This window comes from Gymnoscopelus microlampas, assembly GCF_963454915.1.
Source record: "Gymnoscopelus microlampas genome assembly, chromosome: 5".
NCBI classification, from domain to species: domain Eukaryota; kingdom Metazoa; phylum Chordata; class Actinopteri; order Myctophiformes; family Myctophidae; genus Gymnoscopelus; species Gymnoscopelus microlampas.
This window is the reverse complement of record NC_139942.1, coordinates 49,627,595-49,655,526: the sequence shown is the minus strand read 5'-3', so window position 1 is coordinate 49,655,526 and position 27,932 is coordinate 49,627,595. Positions and strand designations below refer to the sequence as shown.

The window sequence follows — 27,932 nt, the reverse complement described above, 5'->3', positions numbered from 1 at the left end:
AAAATAAAATTATATTTCAACTGGTCCACCCTGACAAGCACTGGGAATTATAGGAGTTGAGGCATTACATTTAGTTTGACTCTGTTCCAGATAAATATTGTGAAAATAGCTGATCTACAAGCTCACAACGCCTTGCGTTGCGAGGCGTTGTGAGCTTGTAGATCAGCTATTTTCCAAACATTGCCTCTTTCTTATATTATTTGACAATGTTGGCCAATGTTTGACCATTTTTTATAGTATAGTTTGTTGATTACTTTTGATGCAGTAATGGTCTTTATTCATTTAATTGAATTTCCTTTTTTTTCTTTAGGTATTAAAACGTCCTTCAAATTGTCATCAGGGGACCCAAAATCATGTAGGGACCCACAGGTTGAGAACCACTGGCTTTACATCATGGTGTGTTTGCCATGTTTTTCATCAAGTTTTTTTTAACCTACAGCAAAACAAAAAAACAAGCTACACAATGGGCAACACACATTCTCAGTCAGGATTGCAGCGTGTACACAGACAGACCAATACATTTGCTTTACACTCCCACACAAACAAACATCACAGGAAATCAAAGGGTGGAGGTATAAAAAAAAAGAAAAAGAAACTCAGAACCCAGTGTTCTATCCCCCCCTCCCTCTCCCCCTCCTATAGAGGTACAGTTCGTCCTGCAGTTTTTATACAGTTTTATATATAGTATCCATGCATAAAAGAATCTCTCATCCCACCCCTGGTAGACAGAGGTTCTTTGGTTGGATCTTTTTTTTTTTTTGTCGTTTTTTTGATTTTTTTTATATGGGGATCACTTTAACACACATAGGAGACGATCGTCCAACACAAAAAATAGAAAAATAAGCCAAAACAAAGCAACGCAGAACAGAACTCAATTTGTCCCTTCATGTGCCGTTCTTTAATTCCATCCCGTTTTTTTCCCACGCTATAAAAACCCTGATGCTTTCTTTCTCTTTTTTTTTTTGTAATACTTATAGTCTTTCTGTGTATTTGGCCCGGAGCCCTTCAGCATCCATCTGCATCTGTTTATGTTCAACTAGAAGAACTCCCCCATAAAAGCAGCCTTTCTACCCTGCGTCAGCTCAGAGCTCCTCCGTTAAGAGCTCTCCTGTTGCCTGTCGCTTCGCCCGTGTCGTTGCACCGAACCTAGCAGACCTCATGGATTAAAGCAGTGTTGATTTTGACAGCTAATTTTGATTTAGTTTTAGTCATAGACTTTTGAATAAAATTCCATATTTATATATAAAAGATATTCCATATTTTTTATCATCTGAAATGTATTAGTTTTATTCTAGTTTTAGTCGACTAAATATTCTGTTGACTTAGTCGACTAAAATGTATGTTGGCGGTGCCTTGATGTCGTAATGGCAGATTTTACACTTGGTTGCATGCTGAAAATAGCCGATCTACAAGCTCACAACGTGTCGCGGTGCGACGCGTTGTTAGCTTGTGGATCTGCTATTTTCAGAGCTAGCCATTAACATAATTTGTGTTCATTGTTTAGGAATTCCTGAACAATTAACACAAGATGTAATATTATGTTTTAGTAATCGTGTTGAAGAATCCAGGTGAAGAAATCACAGACTGTCCGAGACTACAGTATTAAGATTTGATGCAAAATGCCTCTGAACATAATGCTAGTTTGACCAATACAAATGCTTAAAATAATAACCGGAAAAACAGCCTTTCTACAAGGTCTCAATGCGTCGCAGACACAGAGCTTGTAGATCGGCTGTTTTCACTGAAGACACGCTGGTTATAGAATCCAAATCAGTTGTGGAGACTGACAACTTTAATCCATAAGCTCACAACACGTCGCTTGCAGGTCTATATTTTCAGTGCACGGCACGCGCATGCAACCATAAGTATTTAATGCTAACAGGAAGAGTGGGCACCTCGATGTAAAATTTGCTTTTTTTTGTCCAAAACATTTGAAAATTTAATATTTGGAAAATGGTTTTAAGTAATATAAAGTATACATGATTTAAACATGCACGGTACATCGTTATCAGACCTACATTAACCCTTCAACTTCTTGTTTGTCCAAAAATGGTTCGACATACAGGTTTTGTAGCATTTGTAGAAATATTAGACCTTAATTGTCAAATGTTCAATCATGTTCTAATCATGTACTTTACATTACTTAATACTATTTTCCAATTATAGATTTTTTGGAAAGAAATGGCAATTTTACATTGAGGTGCGCACTCTTCCTGTTACCGTATAAATCAGACTATACCTTCTGTCCCCTGGGGTTTTTCTCTCACGTTGCCCTGCATACGAAAGGACGTACATGCAGAACTACAAATAAATAAATACATAAATAAATTATAAAACCATAAATAAATAAAATGTTCAAACCATAACCACGGCTTTTACACACACACATAAGCACGCTCCTTTAAAAAAGGAAAGGCAAAACAAACAGAAAAATAATTTAGTGGTGACTTTAAATGTCACCCTCCATTGCTAAAACATCGTCATTATTGTTTTCACTACATAAGCTTTTACAATAAAGATTTGAGGTATATTGAGATGAATTGTCTACACATGCCTGCCCTCGTTGTGATGCTACACCAGGACTGTGTGGGGACTCGATCGAGGTGAAGAGGGTGGGTGTGGGTGGGCGGGGGTCACCGGCGCGTGGGCGTGGGAGGGACGCCTCGCCGGAAATGACCGGGGAGGGGGAGGCGGGGGGAGGGGCGAGGTCATTGATTAGTCATTGGCCGGTCGTTTTCATCGTTTAGCTCAAGTGGCCGGCCAATGAGAGATTGAGGGGGGGGGGGGGGGGGGGGGGGGTCAGGGGGCATTGTAAACAGCCAGACACACATGCACAAAACACTCGCCGATACAAATTACACAAAAATATCTCTGGTGGGAGTGTGTGTGCATGCACGTGTGGCGCTCTAGAGTGTGTGTGTGTGTGTGTGTGTGTGTGTGTGTGTGCTCTAGAGTGTGTGTGCATGCACGTGTGGCGCTCTAGAGGATCAAAATGACTTGTATCATCGCGTGACAATCTTATAGGTCACATCGTGTAAAAAATAAGCTAAACGATAGTTAGTGGTAAACGATCATTTTATCCTCTTACAAAAACAAAGTGCTCTTTCGATTACAATATGGAACTGACTGGCTTTTCTTTTAGGGTATATTATAGGGACTTCCTCCCCTTCCACCCAGCATGTGCCCCCCCTTCACCTTAAATACTGTCGCGAGGTGTGTGTGTGTGTGTGTGCGTGTGTGTGTGTGTGTGTGTGTGTGTGTGTGTGTGTGTGTGCGTGATTGATCAGTGCAGTCCGACCCCTGGTTGAAGGAAAAAGGCACTCAACTCTCCCCACACAGCAAACTATCTCCCTGTTTGCTATGCAGCGCGACTGCTCTGTGTGTGTGTGTGTGTGTGTGTGTGGAAGTGAATGCGTGCACGTGCACGGTGTACGTATATATGCATTATGCGTGTGTGTGTGTATGCTCATGCACGCGTGTATGTGTGTGTGTGTGTACCTGCAAGGGGGGGCGGGTGTGTGTGTGCAACGTGTCCCGTGCAGTCCAGTGTGTGATCATTGGCAGGTCGCTGAAGTATCTTTGGTTATCGGTGGCTGCATGTGGTGACAGTCCACTCTTTAATCTGTGAGGTAGCCACACACACACACACACACACACACACACACTCACACACTCTCACACACACACTCTTGCGTTCCATAACTTAACACTTTGTCTCCTTCACACAACGTCTCTGCTTTAGTTTTTTTTTGTTTTGTTGAGTTGTAACACTTTGAACTCGATACATCTCCACCGAAAAACCTTAACAAAATGTGTCCTGGAAGTTGTTTAGGCTCAGGTCTTAGATCCATTATAGTGCACTACTTGTGACCGGAGCCCCTCCATGTTGGTGGTGGTGGTGGTGTGTCATCCATAAAGATTAGTCCTTTTAGCTGTCTCTTATCGGGCCTCTTGATGCTCCTATCTCCTCTCCGCACCCCCTCCGACTCCCATCCGATCCGCATCTCCGCTCTAATATGATTATCTCCCGCTAGAAGATGCTACACAACAAGTGGCTTTGCCTAAAAAAGAAAACAAAAAAGAAAAGGAGAAAAAAAAAGAAAGAACCCACATAGCAAGGTTTATGAGGCGGTTTCCATGGTAACCAAAAAATTATCATCATTGCACGGCGCCCACGCAATGCCCCTCCCCCTTCCTGTTCCGAGCTTCTCTCGGCAGAGGAATGGATGCAGCGACGGGGGTCGAGTTCGAGGGGCAAAAAGTTCCCAGAAGCCAAAAGAAGAAAGAACAGGTCCGTTTGTTCCATTAAAGAATCCAGTCGGGGTTTGAAGCTAATAAGAGAGTCCATCTACGTCATCATCACAACGACACTGGGTATTCACAAAATATGCACAGTCCTTAAAGTCTGTCCGTCCGCTTTGGTATCGCGTCCCTCGTCTCTTCTTGCGGACAGTAGTAGTACAATTCAGTCTGTAACACGTTGATAATTATCATCATTGTTTTTCTTTTTTTTTCTTTTTACATTTATGTCAACAAGGTGCTTCTTTACATTATAGTTTTCAGCACGACAGAGCACAGTTAAAAACCTTGTGTCTATAGTACCAGTATTAATACCCGCATCATTGTTAAAGAGGATACAAACAAAAGACAGGACGGGGGGTGGGGAGGGGGGGGGGGCTGGAAGAAGAAAGGAATTGAGAGAGAGAGGGAGAGATAGAGATATAGACAGAGAGACACAGATAAATAGAAGTAAAGTAGGAAATAAAAGAGGGATATTTACAACTCATTTTCAGTATGTCTTCGGTAGGTACAACATTGATCTCATCAATAAAAGTGTTTTTTTTTCGTTGTTGTTCTGAGGTATGGGATGGCCGATGTGCCTGTAGTAGTAGTAGTAGTAGTAGTAGTAGTAGTAGTAGTGCTCGCGGTTTGAATGTCACTGTGACACAGGCCGGACACAGGGGGGGTTGGGGGGGGTATGGAGGTGGGGGTGGGTGGGGTTGGGGGCACACAGTCAGTGGTGGAGGGCGCTGCGTCCGTTCTCTCTGATTATCATAAAAGAGGCAAACATCATTGGCACTCTGGGATCCTGTATTGTGACATTTGACCTCTGTGTTTGGCCACTAGAACAGGGCGGCAGCCCCCTCTCTCCCACTATAGGGTGACACACAGGCCCCTCCCACCACCATCACGGTGACACGCAGCTCTTTGTCATTGTCCCACATTGATTGTTCTGCCTTTTTTTTTCTTTTTTTTTGGAACCTGAAAATAACCTCTTTTCGAGCGGCTATACACGGTCTATGGCCATAGCCACACACACACACACATACACTAAAAAAAAAGATGCACTATTTTTTTTTTTGATAAGTGGTTCTGAAATGTTTTAATTTCAAGGACCCCTGTAACTCTGAGAGTGTACCAAAAAAAAACCTTGTACACTCTCACAGAGTTGTACAGACCTGCAAGGGTCCATTTGGACTCCTGGACCCAAATTTGAGAACCGCTGATTTAGATAAAAGATCTGATTAGTCTCAGGGGTCTTCAAACAGGGGGTCCTTACAGATACTGCAGCGGGGGCCACCAAATCTTTGTGTGATAGGGACTTTATTTTTACATTAACCACTTGAACCCTCGCATTGCATCCCTATTCAGGGGGGAACATTAGCCGAAAATAGCCGATCTACAAGCTTGTAGATCTGCTATTTTCCGGCGAAGAGGTTTGGTGTACAGAGAAAAAAAAGAGCAGACCAAGTGCCGAGCCAAAGGTCAAGTTTACAAAGCATTGAGGGTTCAAGTGGTTAAATGTCTGAAAATACACATTAATATGAATCCAATAGTAATAGTGGGGGGTCCTTGCTTCATCTTTCTCTCAGCTGAGGGGTCCTTGGCCTGAAAAACCTTGAAGACCCCTCTGCTCTAACGGAGCAGATGACCCTTTTTGCTTGTTCCTCTCCTTCTCCTCCTATTTTTGGAAAGGTCTCCTTGCTAGAATTAGAGTTCATAATTATGTCAACCTCTCTCTCCTCACAGGTTGTCGTCTGTGTTGTTTGACTGTACAGCAAGCATGTTGTAGGCTGTAATGAACACCAGGTGGCACTGTAACTCTGATGTTTAAAATTATGCCAGATCACTGCAGTATAGCAGAGAGATGGCTGCCCTGAAGCCTGCATGTGTACACATACTGTACATGTGTACATACATGTGTACATACATTATGTACAAACATGCACACCCACACTAATAACACATGTAGCACATAGGTGTGTACATACTGTGATGCGTGAGTTGGAGTCACATATCATAGAGAAATGTGTCAGAGTATGTGTGTGTGAGGGTTTTTCTTTCTCACGCTGTGTCACAAAGAGACATATTGTATTGCAGGCCTACACACAGTCAAGCTACGCTACACAGCAACATCTAGAGTGTTCATTTAACTTTGAGACAAAATGGACAAATGGACTCTTACAAACACGGTTTATCAACCAGTGGTCCACGGACCATTAGTGGTCCATGCCATGGTGTAATTCCGGGTGGTCCATGGGGAAATGATTTAAAATGTGAAAGAAATGTATATTTGATAAAAAAAAATATGTGTAAGTAATGTGTCATAAGTCTATGTCAAATATAATAAATATTTAGAAGTAATTCTGTAGCCTTTGTGTAGCGTGGGTGAAAATGCTTGAAATTGAATATTGACTGATGTAAGGGCTTGATAGACTTCGTTGCGCCGCAGTGTGTGTATGCGCCGAAAATAGCCAATATACAAGCTCACAACGTGTCGAGCTGCGACACGTTGTGAGCTTGTAGCCCGGCTAATTTCGGTGCATGCAACTAGTACTATAAATCAGGCTAGAAATCGAAATAAAATAGAAATGACTGTGTCGTGCCTTGTTATATCCTAAATGTATGTGGAGAGGGGATGTGAGCCTTGAGAGGTGGATGAAATATGCGAGTGGTCCATTGGTCAGAAATGGTTGAGAACCACTGACCTTACAGGTCCATTTTTAAACTCTCATAAGTTAAATGGACACTCCAGCTTTTACCGTGTAAGATCTTGATATCTTAGTTTTCTGAGAAGGGAAGCAGAGGAGGACTATTAATAATTTGTCAATATGAAATCTTAGCGAAGGCCACAGACTAGCTTCTGTTGCCATGGTGTTTCTTTGGTGTTAATTTTGACAACTGTTCCAATTTTGACAACAGTTAAAACGTCAGAATGTCCTAAAGCAATGTGTTTCTACTACGCTTAGCAAAAAAGCAACAACATTTGTCTAGTCTGTGTGTGCGTGTGCGTGTGCGTGTGCGTGTGCGTGTGCGTGTGCGTGTGCGTGTGTGTGCGTGCGTGCGTGTGTGTGTGTGTGTGTGTGTGTTCATAGGACGTGTTCCCTTTTCTTAACCACTTTCAACCTGGCATCCCTATTTTTGGGCAGAACATTTCACACAAATAGCAGAAAAATAGTAGATCTACACTTCTTCGTCTGTTTCCGCCCGCACGACACCGACGTACATCATCATTTTATAAAATAGGGCTTAAGTGGTTAAAAGCGATTGGGTTCTTTGGTTGTTTTGTTTTTTTAAGAACACAATTTGAAATGCAAGCGATGGCGTTTTGAACATAGAACAACATAAAGTAGTAAAACAAATAGGCTTTGATTAAGAGTCCATCTGATTCATCTACAGAGGTAATCATGTCGTTCGCACATTTGGAGTAGATGAAGGAGATGAGGGCTTCATCGGGGAGGGGTGGCGTTGGCGGGGAGGGGTGGGGGGTGAGGTGGGGGGGGGGGGGTGTCTGGAGAAAAACAGCTACAGTACATACCCTGTAGCTCTTAAGGACCAAAGGTTAAATAAACCCACTGCTTTGGGCCAAATAACAAAAGACCACCCCTCCTACATCCATCCATGTCATCCCTTCAAACTTCCTTTTAATTTCAAGGAACGCCCATAACTCTTAGAGCGTACAAATGGAACCATTCGGTTCCATGTTGTACACTCTCAGAGTTACAGACCTGTAATGGTCCATTTGGAACCCCCCTCCTCCAAGGAACCCTGAAGGTCCCCCCTGCCTGCACCCACACTTTAAAGAACCACCGCGTTGGTTCAGGCCTTGATGGAGAACGTGGAGGAAGAAGAGGTGCCGGGATGAACTGGCGAGGCGTTGTTGTTGTTGTGGTTGTTGCTGTTTCCGTGAGGGGCGTGCACGTGGCCGTGGCTGTGCACGCCCCCCTGGTGGTGGTGGTTGTGGTGGTTGCTGCTGTGGTTGCTGTTGTTGTTGTTGTGCTGCTCGTCTATGGCCGGCGCCGCCGTGCCCCAGCGGTCGTGGGAGCGCCGGCGCGAGTTCATGAAGAAGTTGGAGACGGTGGAGAGCTCCAGGCCCAGCTGCTGGGAGATGGTGATCTGCATCTCCTTGGACGGCCGGCGGTTCTCCCGGAAGATGGCTACCAGGGTGCGCCGTTGCAGGTCGGTGAAGACCAGTCGCTGCTTCTTGGGCAGCTGGCTCCGCTCGCGTCCCTGGTCCTGCTCCTTGCGCTTACATGCTGCATGGATGAGATGGAGGAGGGGAAATGGATGGAGAAGGGGAAAGAGATGGAGAAGGGGAAAGGGAAGGACAGAGAACAAGTTTTATTTTCAATTGAATGGTGATGATTTGTAATGCCATTGGCAATAGAGCAGTGGGTTTTCAACCCTTTTCATATAAAGGTCCATTATTTGTTCGGCATTTGAGCCACGGAACCACCGTTTGATGAGATTTAGACTCTCAGACCCAAAACTTAAGAATATTTTGTTATCGTTGGATAAGATTTTGTTCACAATTCCATCCGTGCTGTATTGATGTTGGTACCATAGGAGAGATAACAGAAAAATGTTGATCAAAAGAACAATTATTCTACATTCTCAAATTACGTAGACTTCTTGTAAAATAAGTAATGCAGATGTTTAACAATAATTTAACTCTTGAGAGCGTAGATGTTTAACAATAATTTAACTCTTGAGAGTGTAAAATGAAACCAAATGGACCCGTAGGGGTCCATTTGGTTTCATTTTACGCTCTCAAGACTTAAAGATCTATTATAAGGGTCCATTTGGTTACCAATTGTACATCCTTTAGCTGGGGACCACCTGGAACCCGCTCAAGGACCACTGGTGGTCCCCGGACCACTGGTTGAGAACCACTGCAATAGAGTATCAAGGTCCTGAAGTCACTCCGTTATCCCCCGAGTCACAGTATTTTTTCTATTGAAATTACTATAGGGTCATCTTAGCGTCGCGTCATATAAGAACTGTGTTCCAAAAATAAACAAATCAGCTCGGTGATTCTGTCAGGTAACCGATGTGACTCTTGTGTCGTTTATGATATTGAGTTACATTTGATGTAACGTCCGTGTTTGGAGAAAATGTATTTGTTTTCTTAGTCTTTGGATAAATTAGTACTTTTTCACCGTCAGTTGATGCTTCATATCCATACGAGTAAAATCTACAAGCTCACAAACACGTCACATTTTGAACTTGTAGATTGGTTATTTCATGGTGAAGAGATTTGGTGTGAAGGGGGAAAAAGGGAGCGGACCTAGTGTAGATATAGGGTTGAAGTGGTTGAAGGAACGTGCAGTACTGGCTTTTTTTCACATGTGGGTCCTCTCTTTTTAAACTCTTTTTAAAAAGAGTTATATTGGATATTCATGATTATTATTGAAGTCTGGTGCCTCTCAAAACATATCTTAAACCGCTCTAAATCACACACGACTCACCACAATCTATCAAAATGCTATTCGGATGTTGGTGTGTTCTCACGCAATTTGGGTCCATTGTGCTATAATCCATAAGTAATTAGAGTTCCATGCATATGCATGGAGCTGGTGGGGGGAGGGGGGGGTGTAAGCTTATGGCACAATGGACCTGAGTTATGAAATCTAAATGAGGACACCAGCATCAGAATAGCATTTTGATAAGTGTGATGAGTTTAGTGTGATTATGTTTTGAGAGGCTTCAGACTTCAACAACGATCATGAAATAAGCCAATATATCTTAATTATGGGAAAAAGATGTTTAAAAAAAACGGGTTTGAGTAATGAAATCCTATTGACCAATTGAACCCTATAGCGTCGCTATTCTGAGGAAAACAGTCAGCGAATATAGCCGATCTACAAGCTAAGCAAAGATATTTATAGTGCAGCACGAAAACAGGACGGCGCCTATTGGGAGCTCTTGGGAATCCAGTCAATTCAGTATACGGTTTAGGCAGGGGCATCACTTGGACTCTCAGGGGATTTGGGAATTGGGGCATAAGTGGTAACGTATTTTTGCCACCCCCTATCTCTTCCTGAAATTACGCCTTTGTGCGTAAGTGTTTAAAGTACTGTAAGAGTGACAAAGTGGCCCACATTTCAAAGTGTCTCCTTTAAGACTCAACAACAATAATGAAGCCAAACAAAGGAACATACTGTATTGATTGATGTGTTTCAGCTGTGTGCCATAACATCACACATGGAAAAGTGAATGGTTTACGGACTAAATGTAGGAACAATGGCCCCGATTCACTAAGCAAAATATTGTCTTAAATGCCAGTAAGATCAAAATATGGTCCTAAATTGCTTAGTGAATCGGGGCCAATGTGAAGAGGGTACGACAATGTGTGTATTGTATACAGTATCTAAAACCTGAGCCCTGGAACTGTTCTTTGTTTGAGAAATGCTGCCCGTGCTATGTACAGTATATGCTATGTAAAACCTGAGCCCTGGGTTGATTGATTGAATACTTTATTAGCAGTTTGCAAAAGAAAAGCACATGGAAAGTACAGTTCAATACAAGGTCTGCTAAGAGGATTTCAAACCCAAGAAAGCCTATGGCTTGTTTCAATTGGGGTCCTTTGTACTCAATTCATCTAAACATTTAATGACAGACAGATATACAATACTATGCAACACATCATATAAACAGAAATAAAAAGATATTTGTTTGAGAAATGCTGCCCATGCTATGTATATACGTGCTATACATGCTATGTTACTGTATACTGTATATATGCGACACTTGCACATTGATTCATCCTGTAGCTTTGTACATCTGCACATGGTCACTTTGCACACTAGGGTGTACGTTGCTGTTTTTGATCAGCATTGACTGCATACGGAAACGCTGCTAATTATGATAAGTTACTGTGCCTGTCAAGTCCCTAAGTATTAGTGTAAAGTCCTACTGTATATTTGTTTATATAATCTTTTAGATTACTGTCAATCTATTACATTTTTTTGTATCTTGCTTTAATATATTTTATACGTGGCACAATCTGCGGGATAATAATAGCCTGATTATCAGACTGAAACTGCGTGGAGCTTCAGTCTGACATTGGCTCCATGTGTCGGTGATTACAAGGGGGAGGGAATTAGAAATTCCTTAAACCAATCCTAAGGGATCCCCACGCCCACCTCCGACTCTCATTGGACAATACATTTTGTACCGGAGAAGTCCTAGGTTCACATTTACAACACCAGACCAAGAGGCAGTCCACTCAGAGAGTGGGCGGGGTCTATGGTATGGAACCAGGCTAGGATAATAAGTCAGTGACAAATAAAAAGCATGATGCATATCAATTTGGGGGTCGTTAAAAGGAAGACGGTTGAGAACCACTGGCCCTAAATCACAGAGAGGAGAATGATAATGAAGTGAACAGAGGCTGCAACAAAACACCATTGGATATCTTCAGGTCAACATATTGAAAACACATTTTTGTGTGCTTTTTACCCCTTATTCTCCCCAATTTAGTCGTAATGCCAATTGATTCCTCCCGACACACATTTTATGTGTGTTGTCACTGCTGTTGTATCCTGATAATTCACCTGCTAGTGAGGAGCCCCCACCGTGAGGACGTATATAGAGCCTTCGTAAGGTGAATAGACTACAACAGACTGGCAGTCTGTTGGCATTTAGTTTCGCACAAACTGTCGGCCGATGTTAATGAGGACTAATTTTTACTGGCACTGTTGCCATATTTTGTGAGAGAAATAAGCAACAAGGTCTAGGAAAACAAGCCCAAAAGAATCAACTTATAGGCCACATGAGCACTTTGAACCTATATTCACCGGTTATTTGACAAGCTCGGCTATTTTCAAAAACTCTTGCAATAAAATGTGGAATATTTGGAATATTTTTTAAAACATTCTAACAACACAAATGAACAAAACAGTTTCGTGAAAATATTTGAGAACCACTGGTTTAAATAATAATTAAAACAATTTGGAAACAAGCCTAAATAAGCAACTGCACGTTAGAAACAAGCCCAAAAAATCGAAACCCGCAACTACCAATTTTTACAAGCAACTTTACAGAAAAAGAAGCCCAAAGCCGACATGGCAACGCTGATTACAGCGATTACAACCGTTACTCGTGCTTTGATTCACTTCACTACCCCATGATGGCTATCGACGGCTCGACCGGTTGGGACAGGACCGAACCTGCTCGGTCGTTTATCGACGGTATTCTAGAAGTCCCGAAAGGCTTCGTGGAGTGTGTAATAGATAGAAAATAAGTAATTTTTTGGGTGAACTACTCCTTTAAACAGCCATAACTCCAGTTCCCAGCATGCTAATGCATGACCCCAAACTTGGTCGGTGCTCTTAGACAGCCAATAGGGAAGGCTGTAATTGCTTAAGCCCGCCCCCTCTGTGTTCTTATTGGCTGGGCTTTAAACAGACATACTGTAACTCCAGTTCTCAGTATGCTACAGGCTCCACAGACTTCCAATTTCATTAAAAAAATACCACTTCGTTTTTTTCCGTCCTAGTTCCGGTTTTGCGGATTGCCTTTAAACTTCACCCATACATTGTCTGACGGGTGTGGAGTTCAATGGTGCATCCCGGAAGTGGATCTGTTCACTTCCGTTTTTTACTAGGAAGTGTACGTACACCCCTACCTCCCGAACCTTGTATGACTGTACCTATAGGTGCTGCAAGTGCATCGCTGCTTAGCAGCAGTGTTATAGCAGTGTTTAACAATTGAAATGGCCATGCTTCGGTGATCATTGCTCTTATCAGCGCAACATGGGACTAGATTTTCAGGCCGCATATTTTGAAGGCCTGAAAATCTAGTTTTCTAAAATACCACAAAGAATGAACAGAAATGCTGGGTCAGTTGTGTGATATGCAAAAATAAAATAGAAAAATAAAAAAAAGTATCTGTCTGTAACTCTGATAGTTAAGATAACACTGAGGATTTTCCCAGGGAAGATTGGGATCCCAGTCTCAGAGATTTTAATATAATTGTCAAATGGGATGCCTTGATAATTCTCTTTAAATCTCTTGAAATAAAGGATATTGAGAGGCTTTTGGTCTAAAATAGTAATAATGGGGTTAACCAGAAGTGAAGTGTAGGGGCTCAGTCAGTGGTGTGATGGGAGTTATAGAAGCTCAAAAAGAAATTGGCTGCCTAAAGATTTAGACCTGAGTCCAGCCAGCCGACTGTAGCCTATAGTGTCTTGGTGCACAGACAGTTAGTAGCCTACACGCACGCACGCACAGGTTTGTAATACTATACTTGTGGGGACTTCAACATTTTACTACAGTGATTTTATGAATTCCATTTTTACAAAAATGTTTTGCCATTTTTAAACGTAAACCTATAGCTGATCTACAAGCTGACAACTTCGCGCTGCCTGCCATACGTTGTCAGCTTGTAGATCAGCTATTTTTCGTGCATGACACCAGCATGCAACCAAGTGTAAATCAGCCATAACTCATATCTCTAATCCCTAAACCTAATTTCTAAATGTCTAATCCATAATCCTATAACATCAACCTGATTTTTATTTTTAAATTTAAAAATCTCTAACAGTCTTTTTGTTTTTAACTACAAAACATTTTTGTTTTCTTTGATAGGACCAGTAAAATGGTCCTCACAATGTCTATATTTCTCAAATTATACAATATATTGGTCTATAGCCTAGCATTACGCACGCACGCGCGCGCGCGCACACACACACACACACACACACACACACACACACACACACACACACACACACACACACACACACACACACACACACACACACAGAGAGAGAGACAGAGAGAGAGAGAGACAGAGACAGTGTGAGGGAGTCTGTTCTGTTCTGCTGCCCTAAAAAGCTGCAATGATCGATTTTCCGCGGTTTTCTCCCGAACACGTGGTCCAGTAATCAGGGCTCCCTTCCCCACCCGATCGATCCGCATCGATCCGCCTGGCGCGCGAGCGAGGCCGAGGTGTGTGTGTGTGTGTGTGTGTGTGTGTGTGTGTGTGTGTGTGTGTGTGTGTGTGTGTGTGTGTGTGTGTGTGTGTGTGTGTGTGTGTGTGTGTGTGTGTGTGTGTGTGTGTGCGCGTGCGCGCGCGCCCCCGCGCGCGTACACCCCGCGTCGGGGAGCATTTGCTCGGGAGTGCGCGCGTGTGACAGACAGCAGGAGAAGAAATTGTTTATCTGTGGAGAAGATGAAGAACAAAGAGAGAGAATGTGGTGGAGAGACAGAGGAGCTTATTATTATTATATATAGAGAGAGAGGAGTGGAGTTTATTATTATTATATATATATTATATATATATAGAGAGAGACAGAGGAGTGGAGCTATTAATATATATGTTATGGTAACACTTGCTCATAAGGGTTACATAATTAACGCTTAAATAACGCTTAATTAATATTTAACTAATACATTATTTAAGCATTAATTTATCATAAATTTGTAATTCATCATGAATTCCTTGTAATTCATCATCAATTCATGTTGAAGTAACTATCTTTAGTTAAGCATGTTATTCCACAGTTAGGCCTACTTAAAGGGATAGTTCACCCCAAAAATTACATTTTTCCTATTGATTATCACCCCATGGAGACTTGAATTCAAGGATATTTTTTTGTTTTTGTTGCATTCCTAAGCCAATAACTTGATGACCAGCAGACCGGTAGGTAGTGGTTCCGGTAGGTGACACAAAGGAGACTCTTTGTGTCTCCTATACCGGAACCACTGCCGGTCATCAAATTATTGTCTTAGGAATGAGACAAAAACAAAAAAATATCCATGATTTCAAGTCTCCATGGGGTGACTAATCAATTGAAAAAAAGTCATTTTGGGGGTGAGCTATCCCTTTAATGAATTCATATGCGACCATATTATGGGCCACACGTGGTGTGTTTGTAGATCTGCTTTTATCAGTCAGTTATATGCCCAGGATGAGTGCTCATAGGCGGGTAGGATATGTGAGGAGACTCGGTCTCTGACACTGGTTGTTCCAAAACTTCCATGTGGCGCATGGGGGTCTCCCAAGTTGGACTGGCTCACTGGTCCCAGGGGGATCCCCAGGGGGTCCCCCAGGTGGGTCATTTTTCATCTTTACTTATCTCTTCCAATAAAGTCACAACAATTTCATCATGAACTAATAGTTAATGAATTAGTTAGTTACTAGATCTTTGTACGCCACTAAAGTCACATCAATTTCATTATTAACTAATGTTAAATTAATACTGAAATCACAAATAACAAAACAAGACACCTTTTATATTTCAATTGTCTTTATTGATCCTTTACAAGCCCCACTGACAAAATAAAATACTGACAAAAATAAATAAATAAAAGACACAACACACATACACTTACACACATAAGGAAAAACCAAGACCAAGGCTAGAAGAATCTATCGCCCGGTACAAGAAGGTGTTGAAGCTTGTTAGGATTTAAGAAGCACATTCAGAAACAATGGTAGTCTTTATCACTTTGCTAAACTCTGCTCCACTTTCTGTGCCGTCGAACCAGAGGTCAGCAATATTATGGATCTAAAAGAGAAGATTATGCTTCTTGATATAAACAAGAAGCAATTGTTTTTTTGCACGAAAAACAGAAAACATAATGCAGCAGCATTAACACACGACCACCAGTCTGCTGCATTATGTTTTCTTAATTTCGTGCAAAAAAAACAATTGTTTCTTGTTTATATCAAGAAGCATAATCTTCTCTTTTAGATCCGTAATATTGCTGACCTCTGGTTCAACGGCACAGAAAGTGGAGCAGAGTTTAGTAAAGTGGTAAAGACTACCATCCTACTATAATTCTACAAAGCACTGTAGTGGTGGTGAGGTGGTGAGGCCAAAAACTGTTCTGCCCGGTTCTCCTCAGTGGCTGGAGCAATTGATCTGAATTTGCACACAACCATGGACCATTACCATGTGCACGGAACAACAAATCCCGTTTTTCGATTTCACCAAATCTCAGCCGTTTATTAGCGTTTTTGTGTAAAAGAATGTCGCCATGGTTGCGGCTGCCCAGCTGTGGGATGGCCCCGTGAGCTATGGGACGAACTGCCTCCCGGGTTGCCAGATCATGTGCGCATATCCCCCCATGGGTATGGACTAGTTGTTATATGAATGTGCTTCTTAAATCCTAACAAGCTTCAACACCTTCTTGTACCGGGCGATAGATTATTCTAGCCTTGGTCTTGGTTTTTCCTGTATGTGTGTAAGTGTATGTGTGTTGTGTCTTTTATTTAAAATCTTTATGTTTAAGAAAGGAGAAACTGGCACTGTACGGCCTTTTTTTGTGTAATACAATAATAAATGATGCATGTATGTATATATTATGTGTTATGTTATTATGGTTGTCAATGGGGCTTGTAAAGGATCAATAAAGACAATTGAAATTTAAAAGGTGTCTTGTTTTGTTATTTGTGATTTCAGTATTAATTAAACATGAGTTAATAATGAAATTGATGTGACTTTACTTTGGCGTCCAAAGATCTAGTAACCAACTAATAAGTCATTGTGAATTAACTAGTAGTTCATGATCAAATTGTCGTGACTTTATTAGATGAGACAAGTAAGGATGAAAAATTACCCACCTGGGGGTCCCCCTGGGGGACCCCCAGGTGGGGCCTATCCAGTGGGCCTATCCAGGTGGGCCTATCCAGTGAGCCAGTCCAACTTGGGAGACCCCCATGCGCCATATGGAAGTTTTGGAACAACCAGTATCAGAGACTGAGTCTCCTCACTAATCCTACCCGCCTATGAGCACTCATCCTGGGCATAGAACTGACTGATAAAGGTAGATCTACAAACACACCACGTGTGGCCCATAATATGGTCGCATATGAATTCATGTATTAAGTAACTGTGGAATAACATGATTAACTAATGATACTTTGATTAAGCAATAGTTACTTAAACATTATTAATTGATGATGAAGACAAGGAATTAATGATGAATTAATGATGAATTAATGCCTTAGTTAATCATGAATTAAGCCAAGTTAATTAAGCGTTAATAACGTGTGAGTTTACCCCTTATGAGCAATGTTACCTATATATACTATATACAGTATATGGAGAGAGAGACAGAGGAGAGTGGAGCTTATTATTTATTAGGCTAGAGAGACAAAAAAAATAATAGAAAATGTATAATTTAAGTCAGCTATATTTTTACTGCGTATTATTGTGCGTGCCGTGCGTTTGTTTGTGGGTGTTTCTGTATGCGTGGTGTGGCGGCGTGCAGCAGTGCCCTTGTGTTTATTATAATGTGTTTATACACACACACACACACGCACGCACGCAGGCACACACACACACACACACGCGCGCATAAACAGCTGCTGAGCGTAACGGCGCTTGTTGCCGGAGAAACCAAGCCAATAGCAGAGATAATAGCCCTGAGCAAAGTGTTTTAAAAGAAGGCTTAATTTACCTACCGAGGGACGTTTGTGTACATGTGTATGAGAGAGAGGACACGAGGAGAGGAGAGGAGAGGAGAGGAGAGGAGAGGAGAGGAGAGGAGAGGAGAGGAGAGGAGAGGAGAGGGAGAGGAGAGGAGAGGAGAGGGGAGGAAGGAAGGAAGGAATTAACCACTTAAAGGGATAGTTCGCCCCCAAAAAAGGAGACTCTTTGTGTCTCCTATACCGGAACAGTTGCCGGTCATCAAATTATTGGCTTAGGAATGCGACAAAAACTAAAAGATATCCATGAATTCAAGTCTCCATGGGGTAACTAATTGATGAAAAAAAGTCATTTTGGGGGTGAACTATCCCTTTAAACCCCAGCATCCGTATTGTGGGGAAGGCTTTCGCAGAAAATAGCCGATCGACAAGCTCACAACGCGTCGCTGCGCCACACGTTGTGAGCTTGTCGGTCGGCTATTTTCTGCGAAAGCTTTTCCCACAATATCAGAAAACGGAAAAGACACTTGTATAGAGCCCAGAGGAACTCCGCTCAACCATATAGGGTTTTTGAGTGGTTAAAGGAGTAGTTCACCCCAAAAAATTACTTATTCTCTATCAATTAATCACCCCATGAAGCCTTGAATTCATGGAGATTTCTTTCAGTTTTTGACGCATTCCTGAGCCAATCATTTGATGCGACAAAAAACAAAAGATCTCCCTGAATTCAAGGCTTCATACGGTGTGTAATTGATAGAAAATAAGTCATTTTTTGGGGTGAACTACTCCTTTAAGGAAGGCAGGAAGGAAAGAGGAAAGGAAACAGCTTTGGCTGCAGTAGAGTGTATATGCAAATGACTGATGACTTTACAGCACATTTAGACAACGGCAGTAAACAGATTTGACTGTGAGGGCCGATCAATACTGTGTGTGTGTGTGTGTGTGTGTGTGTGTGTGTGTGTGTGTGTGTGTGTGTGTGTGTGTGTGTGTGTGTGTGTGTGTGTGTGTGTGTGTGTGTGTGTGTGTGTGTGTGTGTGTGTGTGTGTGTGTGCTTTTGAATAGCCAATGTTGTTCATTTATTTATTTTTGATATATTTACCAACATTTTGTCTTTGACAAATCGCAGCACATGAACTAATTAAACAACGTACAGCGTAGCCTAGCATATTTCATGGTCATGTTATGCCCTGTAGTACCCTGTTTGATCTGGCAATTATGAGGCGTTTTGCCACCTTAAAAGCTTAATTTATACGGCGGATAATAACTGATCTACAAGCTAACAACGTGGTGTAATAGGCGTAACTGATTTGTTGTGTGTGTGTCTTCTTTGTCCAGGCGAGACAAAGACTTCCAGACTCCTCTTCCTCCTCCATCTGTTCGCCTCTCATTGTTGTTCTCAATTGTTTTAATTTGCCCTCAGATTGATAGTCCCCCATATTGATTGATCCGCACTTCAGAACCATTTCATGGAACGTTTATTCAATTGGTCCGGGGCCCAGCCATGCCAGAATATCTCCTCCTCCCTCCCTGGCCCCTCGCTCTAAGTGCTGTCTCCAAACCAAACTCAATACTCCCCTAATGTAATGACTGAATGCTAGTGCTAATATAGTGATAATTTAATACATAATGCCTGTTTTCGAACAACTTATACGCTACTGGGCCATTTTGCAATGCCAACACCACTCTGTTTCTCCTCCATTAGCTGGAACACAAGCCTAGTGGAGTAGTAGTAGAGGCTACAGGCTGTGTCTCCCACACTGGGAGCACTGTTGCCATGTCTGCTTACTATAAGCGACTTTGGGCTTGTTTTTCTGTAAAGTTGCTTGTAAATATTGTTTCTAAAGTGTAGTTGCTTATTTGGAGTTGCTTCCACGTTTTTTATTATTATTTATACCAGTGATTCTCAAATATTTTCATGTCATGGACCCCCCAAATTAATATTTATTTGTCCTTATAACCCCCCATTTGAAAATGTTTTGTGCCAGGGAGCAGATTTGTGTTGTTAGAATGTTTCAAAGATATTCCAAATATTCCACGTCTTATTTCAAGATTTTTTGGGAAAATAGCAGATCTACAAGCTTGTAGATCGGCTATTTTCAAATAGCCAATGTATACACTATATAGGTTTAAAGTGCTCATGGTGCCTATATAGTCACTTCTTTTGGGCTTGTCTTCCTTGACCTGGTTGCTTGTTTCTCTCACAAAGTCTGGCAACAACACCGACTGGGAGCAAGACCACTGTCATCCGCTAAGCAATCGTGCTGCAGCCTGGAAGAGAACCATGGAGTTAGTATACTATATACGCACACAGCACACGGCCTGCATGCTGTGATGGCGGTCAATGCATATATCGCGGATAATCAATAGGTCCATTCTAAATGAGACTCTTTTGGCCTCCTGCAAATTCCCCCCATTCTGCAGCGATGAATGGGACCGCCGGGGAAAGCAAGCAGAGAGGGAGAGAGAGCTGCTCATTAAAGCAGGCCTCTCTGGAGACCCTAGAACCAAGCCGATCCGGGGCTATCTTTAGTTGCCTCATTACCAAATGGGCTTTTCTCCTGGAGACAAGTGATGAACCCCCCCCCCCCCTCCAAACCGGTCTCAAGTGGCTCTTTCTCATCCCACCTCGTTCGTACAGCTATGGCCACATGTCAATGATGCTAAAGGTATCAGGGCTGTATCCTATCGCACCACTTATAGGCCCCCGTCTTGACCTCAAGTTGATCCACACATTTACTCCGCTAAACATGGAGAACGTCATGTCAAGTCATGCTCAAGAGGAACCTCCCACATTGTTGTCTCACTCAACAGTAAACAAACCAACATAGAACATCATACAGTATAAGTGTATACAGGACTAACCCTAACCCTAACTCTTTAAGGACTTTTTAATACCTTTTTAATACCAAATTGGCCAACTAGACAAATATTACATAAGAAAGAGGCAAACGTTGTGAAAATAGACGATCTACAAGCTCACAACGCCTCGTAGTGCGAGGCGTTGTGAGCTTGTAGTTTGGCTATTTTCACGGTGTTTATCTGTGGAGCTTAGTGAAATAGTTGATGCATTTGAAGCCATGAGAGACAAACCCTCTAAGACAGTGGTTTTCAACCCTTTTCATATCAAGGCCCATTATTTATTCGCCATTTCAGCCACTGACCACCATTTGATGAGATTTAGACTCTCAAGACTTAGAATATTTTGTTATCGTTGGATAACATTTTGTCCACAATTCCATTTGGTTACCAACTGTCCATCATTTAGCTGGGGACCACCTGGAACCACTGCTCTAAGACACAGAGCGAGGAGATGGTACCTATCTTATAATGAGCATTAGTGAGGAGGATCAATTATGAAGATATACGGTTGAAAAAAGTGAAGTGCTCCTTTAGGTCAGGAGGCCACCCACAGAGCCTAGTCCCTCCATGTGTCAGAGCCTCCCCCATGCAGTCCCGGCAGAGTAGTTCCGGAGAAGCAGACTGAGTGGCCCTGTCTTTCCCTAAGAGGACTGACCGTGGGACTGGGTAGCTACTGGGATGTAAATCGGGGCTTGATCAACCCCGGCTGGGTCACCTGGGAGAGGGTGTATGTTGTTGCGAGACCCGAAACACCCTATGACCCCCTGGCTACAACACTGATGATACGTCCCAGGTGCATCCATGTGATGTTTTCTTTATAGAGTCCATTTGGTTACCAACTGTCCATCATTTAGCTGGGGACCACCTGGAACCACTGCTCTAAGACACAGAGCGAGTAGATGATACTTATCTTATAATGAGCATTAGTGAGGAGGATCAATTATGAAGATATACGGTTGAAAAAAGGTGAAGTGCTCCTTTAACGCTGAGTTTTTTTTTTCATGTGTGCAGCAGGACATATGGGACAATTGTACTGTCTCACTCACTCTCAGTCTCAACACAGCGAGCATGCAGATAATTACACACCCTACAGTATGTAATAGGTTGAGAGTGCATGTGGCCATGGATCAAGGGTGGGGTGGGGTGGGGGGTGGGCGAGTCAAACAAAAAGTAATGCCTCAACTCCAATTCAGTGCTTGTCAGGGTGGGGGGTTACCAGTTTGTATATGATTATTTTGGGGGGTCGTGGCCTGAAAAGATTGAGAACCAATGCAGTGTTTCTCAAATGGGGATATGTGTACATGCAATTTGCATGTACACATATCCCCATGCATGATGCAAATGTGTGCCTTTTTAAATAAAAAACATTGTGGTGGAAAGGGATCATTTACTTACATTTAGGAGCTACACAGTGGAACAGCCTTGATACCAGTGTCAAACTGACAACCAGTCTGAGGTCTTTTAAACAACAGACTAAAGCTTGACTATTAGAAAAGGTTCTTCTGTAAAAGGTCATTTGTCTGACCTTTTACAGGTCATTTGTCTAGGGATAGTGGATCGCTTCTTTTTTTTTAATGTAGCCTATGTTACTCTCATTATTTTGTATTGTAACTTATTAACTGTTGCTTGCGAGAGGAACCACAATCGAAATATGTCTTAGGACTTTATTGTTTTTATCCTCAAACTGCTCTAACCCTGTGGTTTTATTGCATTTCAAATAAATCAAATCAAACACCCCTAGGCGTACAAGGAGGTACTACAAAGGGTACTTGAGAGAAAGTGAAAAATGAAAAAGAAATGTTTAATGATGAAACATTGACGAACCTTGTGTGAACATGCTGATCTGTGTTAAACTACAATGAAATTGTAGCTATAGCTAACTTGTACTGAATAGAAAGCAAAAATCATTTGCCATTATACTCAGTCTTATTTGAACATATTGACATACTGTAAGAACTGGACTTCCTGAAATGTTATGGCCACAGTTAAAAACAACATCTTCTCAGAAGGCACTTACTGCAACTCTTTCACTCCATGTCTTATTTGTCATGTTATATTGTTGAAAATGTGGGTTATGAATCAGGGAGAGGGGTGCTGAAGACCAGAGCGTTTGAGAACCACCATGACTAGGACTGCTGCCTTACAGTATAAGTTATCACTGCAGTCACATTAAACAAAGGTGAAAGCCAACACAGTAAAATCTTAAGCATTTATTTAACTCTGGTAGGGCACAAATGGCCCCCGAAGGGCATTTAAACGTTAAATGAACACAGGTGATTTTGCAGTGAATAAAAAGACACCAGCCTTTTTAGCTCTGGATCCTCGTTTGTCACTCTTTCTACCCTCAGAAACATTATCTTTTAAAGCTTGAAATCATGCAGATCTCACCACACTCATCTCATCACAATGCCATTCTAATGTTGGTGATCTCACTTGGATTTCATCATTTATTTCCATTGTGCCATAATAATACAATAAATCTATTGAGCCTATTAGGTCAGTGCTTCTTCAACCTTTTCATGTCAAGGACCAGATTGACACATATTAGTCCACGGACCCCCATTTGAAAAGATATGCCATTGCAGACACCCATAAGAGAAGATATTTACAGTCATTGCAGTGATTCTCAAGCATTTTGATTTCAAGGACCCCCTGTATGATACGCATTATAGGGCTACGGACCCCCCTTTTTATACCATTCTGATCTCTTTGACCCCCCAATCTACACTGTAGTATGGTCAGTGTTGATTTAACTCTGAGAGTGTGCAAATGGAACCAAATGGACCCCTTTTAAGTGCTATTATCGGCCAACAATTTCACATTGTGCGTGCGTGCGTGCGTGCTTGTGTGCATGCAGGTGAAGATGCAGGTGCATGGGAAGATGGATGCATGTGTGTGTGTGTGTGTGTGTGTGTGTGTGTGTGTGTGTGTGTGTGTGTGTGTGTGTGTGTGTGTGTGTGTGTGTGTGTGTGTGTGTGTGTGTGTGTGTGTGTGTGTGTGTGTGTGTGTGTGTGTGTGTGTGCAGTATGCATGCATGCATGCATGCATAGTGTATACTGTATGTGCATACATACATACATACTGTATATGCATGAATGTATGTACAGTATGTAGTATGCACTGTGTGTGTGTGTGTGTGTGTGTGTGTGTGTGTGTGTGTGTGTGTGTGTGTGTGTGTGTGTGTGTGTGTGTGTGTGTGTGTGTGTGTGTGTGTGTGTGTGTGTGTGTGTGTGTGTGTGTGTGCATGCATGCATGCATTTATGTACTGTATGTATGTATGACTGTACGTACAGCAGGAAATATGTACAGTATTTATGTATATATGTGTACATTATGTACTGTATGTATGAATGTATATAATGCACGTATACATATACTATATAGGCTATAGCCTATATATATGTAGGGTAGTAGGCTATATATGTACAGTATGTATGTATGAATGAATGAATGTAATGCATGTATGAGGGACAGACGGTGAACTAACCGCACCGTGCTGCTAGTCGACGCCTGCTCGACCGACGGACGAGACCGTGCTTTGTGTGCGGTGAGACGGGCCCCCTGTGCGGTGAGACGGGCCCTCTCCCGCACGGGACGGACTACTGCGGGGCGAGAAACATTACGTCAATCACTCTGTGTGTCTGTCTGTGTGAGGATGCACCGCACCGCGCCGCACCGCTATCATTGATTCTATTGATCATTGAGCCTATTGATGGCCGAGGAGTTAGAGAGTTCCCACCACAGACAACCGGCCCCTCTCAGTACAATAAGCTACAATTGATTAGAAATCGATTATTCGGAGACTCCGTTGATTTGTCAACGTAAAGCCCTGTGTTCTGAATCTGCGTCCGTTTATTCATCATGGTTATTCATCTGATCAGGGCCGCGACGGGTGGAGATTGTTTTGGGCTTCTTGCGCTGTTACGTGCAATAGTAGGTTACTATATATAGGCTACTATTATATGTATATATATTTATACTATACGGACTATATGGTGAAATGAACATGCGGAAAATACAAAAAAAAATGAATGAATAAATGAATGAATGTAGCAATACATAAATAACATCGGCAATTCAAAAGCAAGCATGCACGCACGCACGCACGCAGGCACACACACACACACACACACACACACACACACACACACACACACACACACACACACACACACACACACACACACACACACACACACACACACTGAGAGAGAGAGAGAGAGGATTCCTGGCATTCCTTTTTTATCCTGGATATCTGCGACTCTGAATATCTGGATTCTCTCATCTGCTGTATAAATAGTTAGACAAAAAAAGCATAAAGCATAAAATAGATAGGATATTATCGACTCGAATTACTTTGTAAAATGAAATTAATAAATACATATTTAGGCTATTGATCCCACGCTACAGCCTCCTTTTTTATTTGGGGAAAAATATTGAATAATGCTAATACGCGCACAACAAAAGGAAGCAGCTTAATTAGACGTGGGTTTTGGTGTTAAATCGTTATTTTTATTTCGCTCATTTCACAGTTATTATTGTATTTGTCACGATGATTTTCCACCTACAAATGATTCTGAAGAGCGCAATGATTTGGCTTGGATGCACACACAGCGCGAACACGGACCTGATATCTATTTTAGGCTATTTTTTATTCATATCCACACTGTAATTTTCTGCTAATTGAGCAAAGGAGCTTTACATTTGACATAATAGTAATAGTATATCCTAAAAGATAACAAGACAGGTGGACCAAGGGAGAGTGGGCACCTCACTGTTAAAATGGCATTTTTTTCCAAGATGTTAAAAAAGAAAATATTTGGAAAATGTTTATAAGTAACGTAAAGTATATGATTAGAACATGCTTGAACATTTGACAATTAAGGTCTAATATCTCTACAATTGCAACACATTGCTATGCAAAACCTGTATATCCAGTCATCTTGGGGCATAAACAAGAAGTTGAAGGTTAAAATTAAGTCTGATAATGATCTACCGTGCATGTTGATGTCCGTAGTACTGCCCACCTATCCCATATCCGTATGGCCGAAGCCGAAGGAAAACTTTGTCAGTTGTTGTCGGATCAGTTTCCAAGGATCTACTTTCATGGTAAAATGCAGTTGACCAAAAAAAATGACATTTATATGTGTGGATGTAAACTTCTTTTTTATTTTTATCGTTTAACTTCGCTTCAACCGCGAGGTTATTCTATAGTTATTCTATAAGTGTGTGCATGGCTATATATTTGTTCCTCTCGGCTATAATGAAAAATAATTGGAATGGGAGAATTTGTATTCTCACTGAAATAGCTAAAGGCTACCTCGACGCGCGCGCGCGAGACACACACACACACACACACACACACACACACACACACACACACACACACACACACACACACACACACACACACACACACACACACACACACACACACACACACACACACACGTGGCGTGGTAGGAAATCAAGAGGACAGTTCCGGTCAAACAAGCGCTCCCTTACGTCTTGCCTCTTATGGAAACAATACTAGCATATGGTTTGGTCCAGAATGTTGAGAAGTGCTGACCCCCTGACCTCTCTCCTCTCTGTCAGAGGAAGCAGACATGATGCGGGTCTCCTTCTTTTAAAGAGGAGGTAAGCAGCGTGTATTTATTTACCAATGCAAATGTTTGGTTGTTTTGCTAAGCAATGGTTTGGAAATGAGCCAAATAACATAAGTCATGTGTTGTAGTTGTGTTTCTGTGATAATGAGTCACCAAGGTCTTTAAAAAAGTGCTTTAACCTGCATGTGTCCATAGACATTCCTGTTTTGTAGCCCTATACTCCAAATTAGTTATATGTACAACTTTTCTGTTTGGTTAAAGCAGCACTATGTAACTTTTTTGTCCCATCTGTATGGTATGTTAATACAATATAACTTATACAATCTGTATGGTAGAGTATGTTAATACAATATAACTTACACAACTGGGGTGGTTGTATTTTGTCTCCCTGCTCTTCTATTGAGACATTTAGATGGTGTCAAATGTCTCACCTTGACACAGGATCTGACACTAATTTTGACCCGAAGGTCAAGATTAAACTTATCCCCTGAGCAAGCAGGTAGGCTCTATTTGCTCAATGGTAAAACAGTAATTAAAAATGGATTTGAATCGGGGTCGAATCCAGGGTAGAAGAGGAAAGTTACATTGTAGCCTAATGCAGCTTTAATTACATTGAGACAGAACAGGGTCTTTGCAGCCATATCTGACGAGGACTAACTAAACAAATTCCTATAAAAGATCTTTTGAAAAAGTGGTCTATAGGAATTGTGCAACACATTCCCTGCCAGAGTTTATTCATAAGGTACTCACCCACTGCCAGCGTTTTTGAGTTTTATAGCCTTTTGAACCGTTCACAAAAAAATTATATCCATTAAAATCCGCGATCGGATGGTGTTTATAAACAGCAACGACGGACGTACGAGCCCTCATAATGTTTACACTTTTTTTCCTTTTTCTTCTTCTGTGATATCAGCGGCCCAAAGAGGCTGCAAACGTCATATCCGTTTGGCTGTGACGTGGCTGTGACGTTTCCCCACCGGCCATCTTAGATTAGCTTAGCCTCCGATCGGCTATCAGATCGTTTTTAAACACAAAGAGGATAACCGTTCGTCGATCAAAGAAAAGAAAATACAACCGGAGCTTACCATTCGTTTTTTAAACCGTGTGAAAACCATGATCTTTAGCCAAAACCAGGGGAAAACTGTTTTTTCAAGATAAAAAACGAACCGGAAACGGTTGTCGGAAATTTTCTCATAGGATGGATCGGAAGCGTCATGGGGAAAAAAAAAAATCAAGGATGGTACCAATTTTTTTTTTTTTTTCGTTATTAAACCACATAAAAAGACGATCCCGAGATATCTCGGGATACGCAGGTAGCGGGTGGATTTAATGTCCCGAGATATCTCGGGATTGGCAGTATATGTGTTAAGGGACAAAGAGCTGCATGGCCTGTTGGGACAACAGCTGCAAATGAACACTTCTATAGTGCAATTTATTTTAATTTGTGCTCCTGTAATAATAAACAACAAATGAAAAAAGAAAAGAAAGAATGAAATACGATCTTCTCTTCAGGGTGCTCCATCTTGCTACAAGTCCTACGTTCACTTAAAACGCATATTAAACGTTGTTGAGCGGCGTTCCTCAGGGATCTATGCTAGCGTCTTTTCTGTTTTCTCTCTACATTAAATATCTATGCAGAAAACAGCAGATCTACAAGCTCAAGCTTAGAATGTGTTGCAAACGCGGCGTGTTTTAAGCTAGTATATGATCTGCTATTTTCCTGTGAAAATATATATATATTCTAAGATTTGCACACATTTTCATGATTTTTCCAAAAAATAGGCTAGTAAGCAGCTAGTATGAGCT

General features: G+C 41.8%; 1 protein-coding gene across 1 annotated transcript in view; it reads right to left on the bottom strand.

The window, feature by feature from the left end:
- Positions 1 to 8,100: 8,100 nt before the first annotated feature.
- The window catches only part of onecut3b (one cut homeobox 3b), a gene marked incomplete at both ends in the record, with an annotated part of 26,756 nt that continues 6,924 nt past the window's right edge, over positions 8,101 to 27,932 (bottom strand). The window contains one exon of the mRNA XM_084056966.1: positions 8,101 to 8,537. Coding sequence (XP_083913092.1) covers positions 8,101 to 8,537 — 437 coding nt within the window. The remainder of the gene's footprint in view (positions 8,538 to 27,932) is intronic.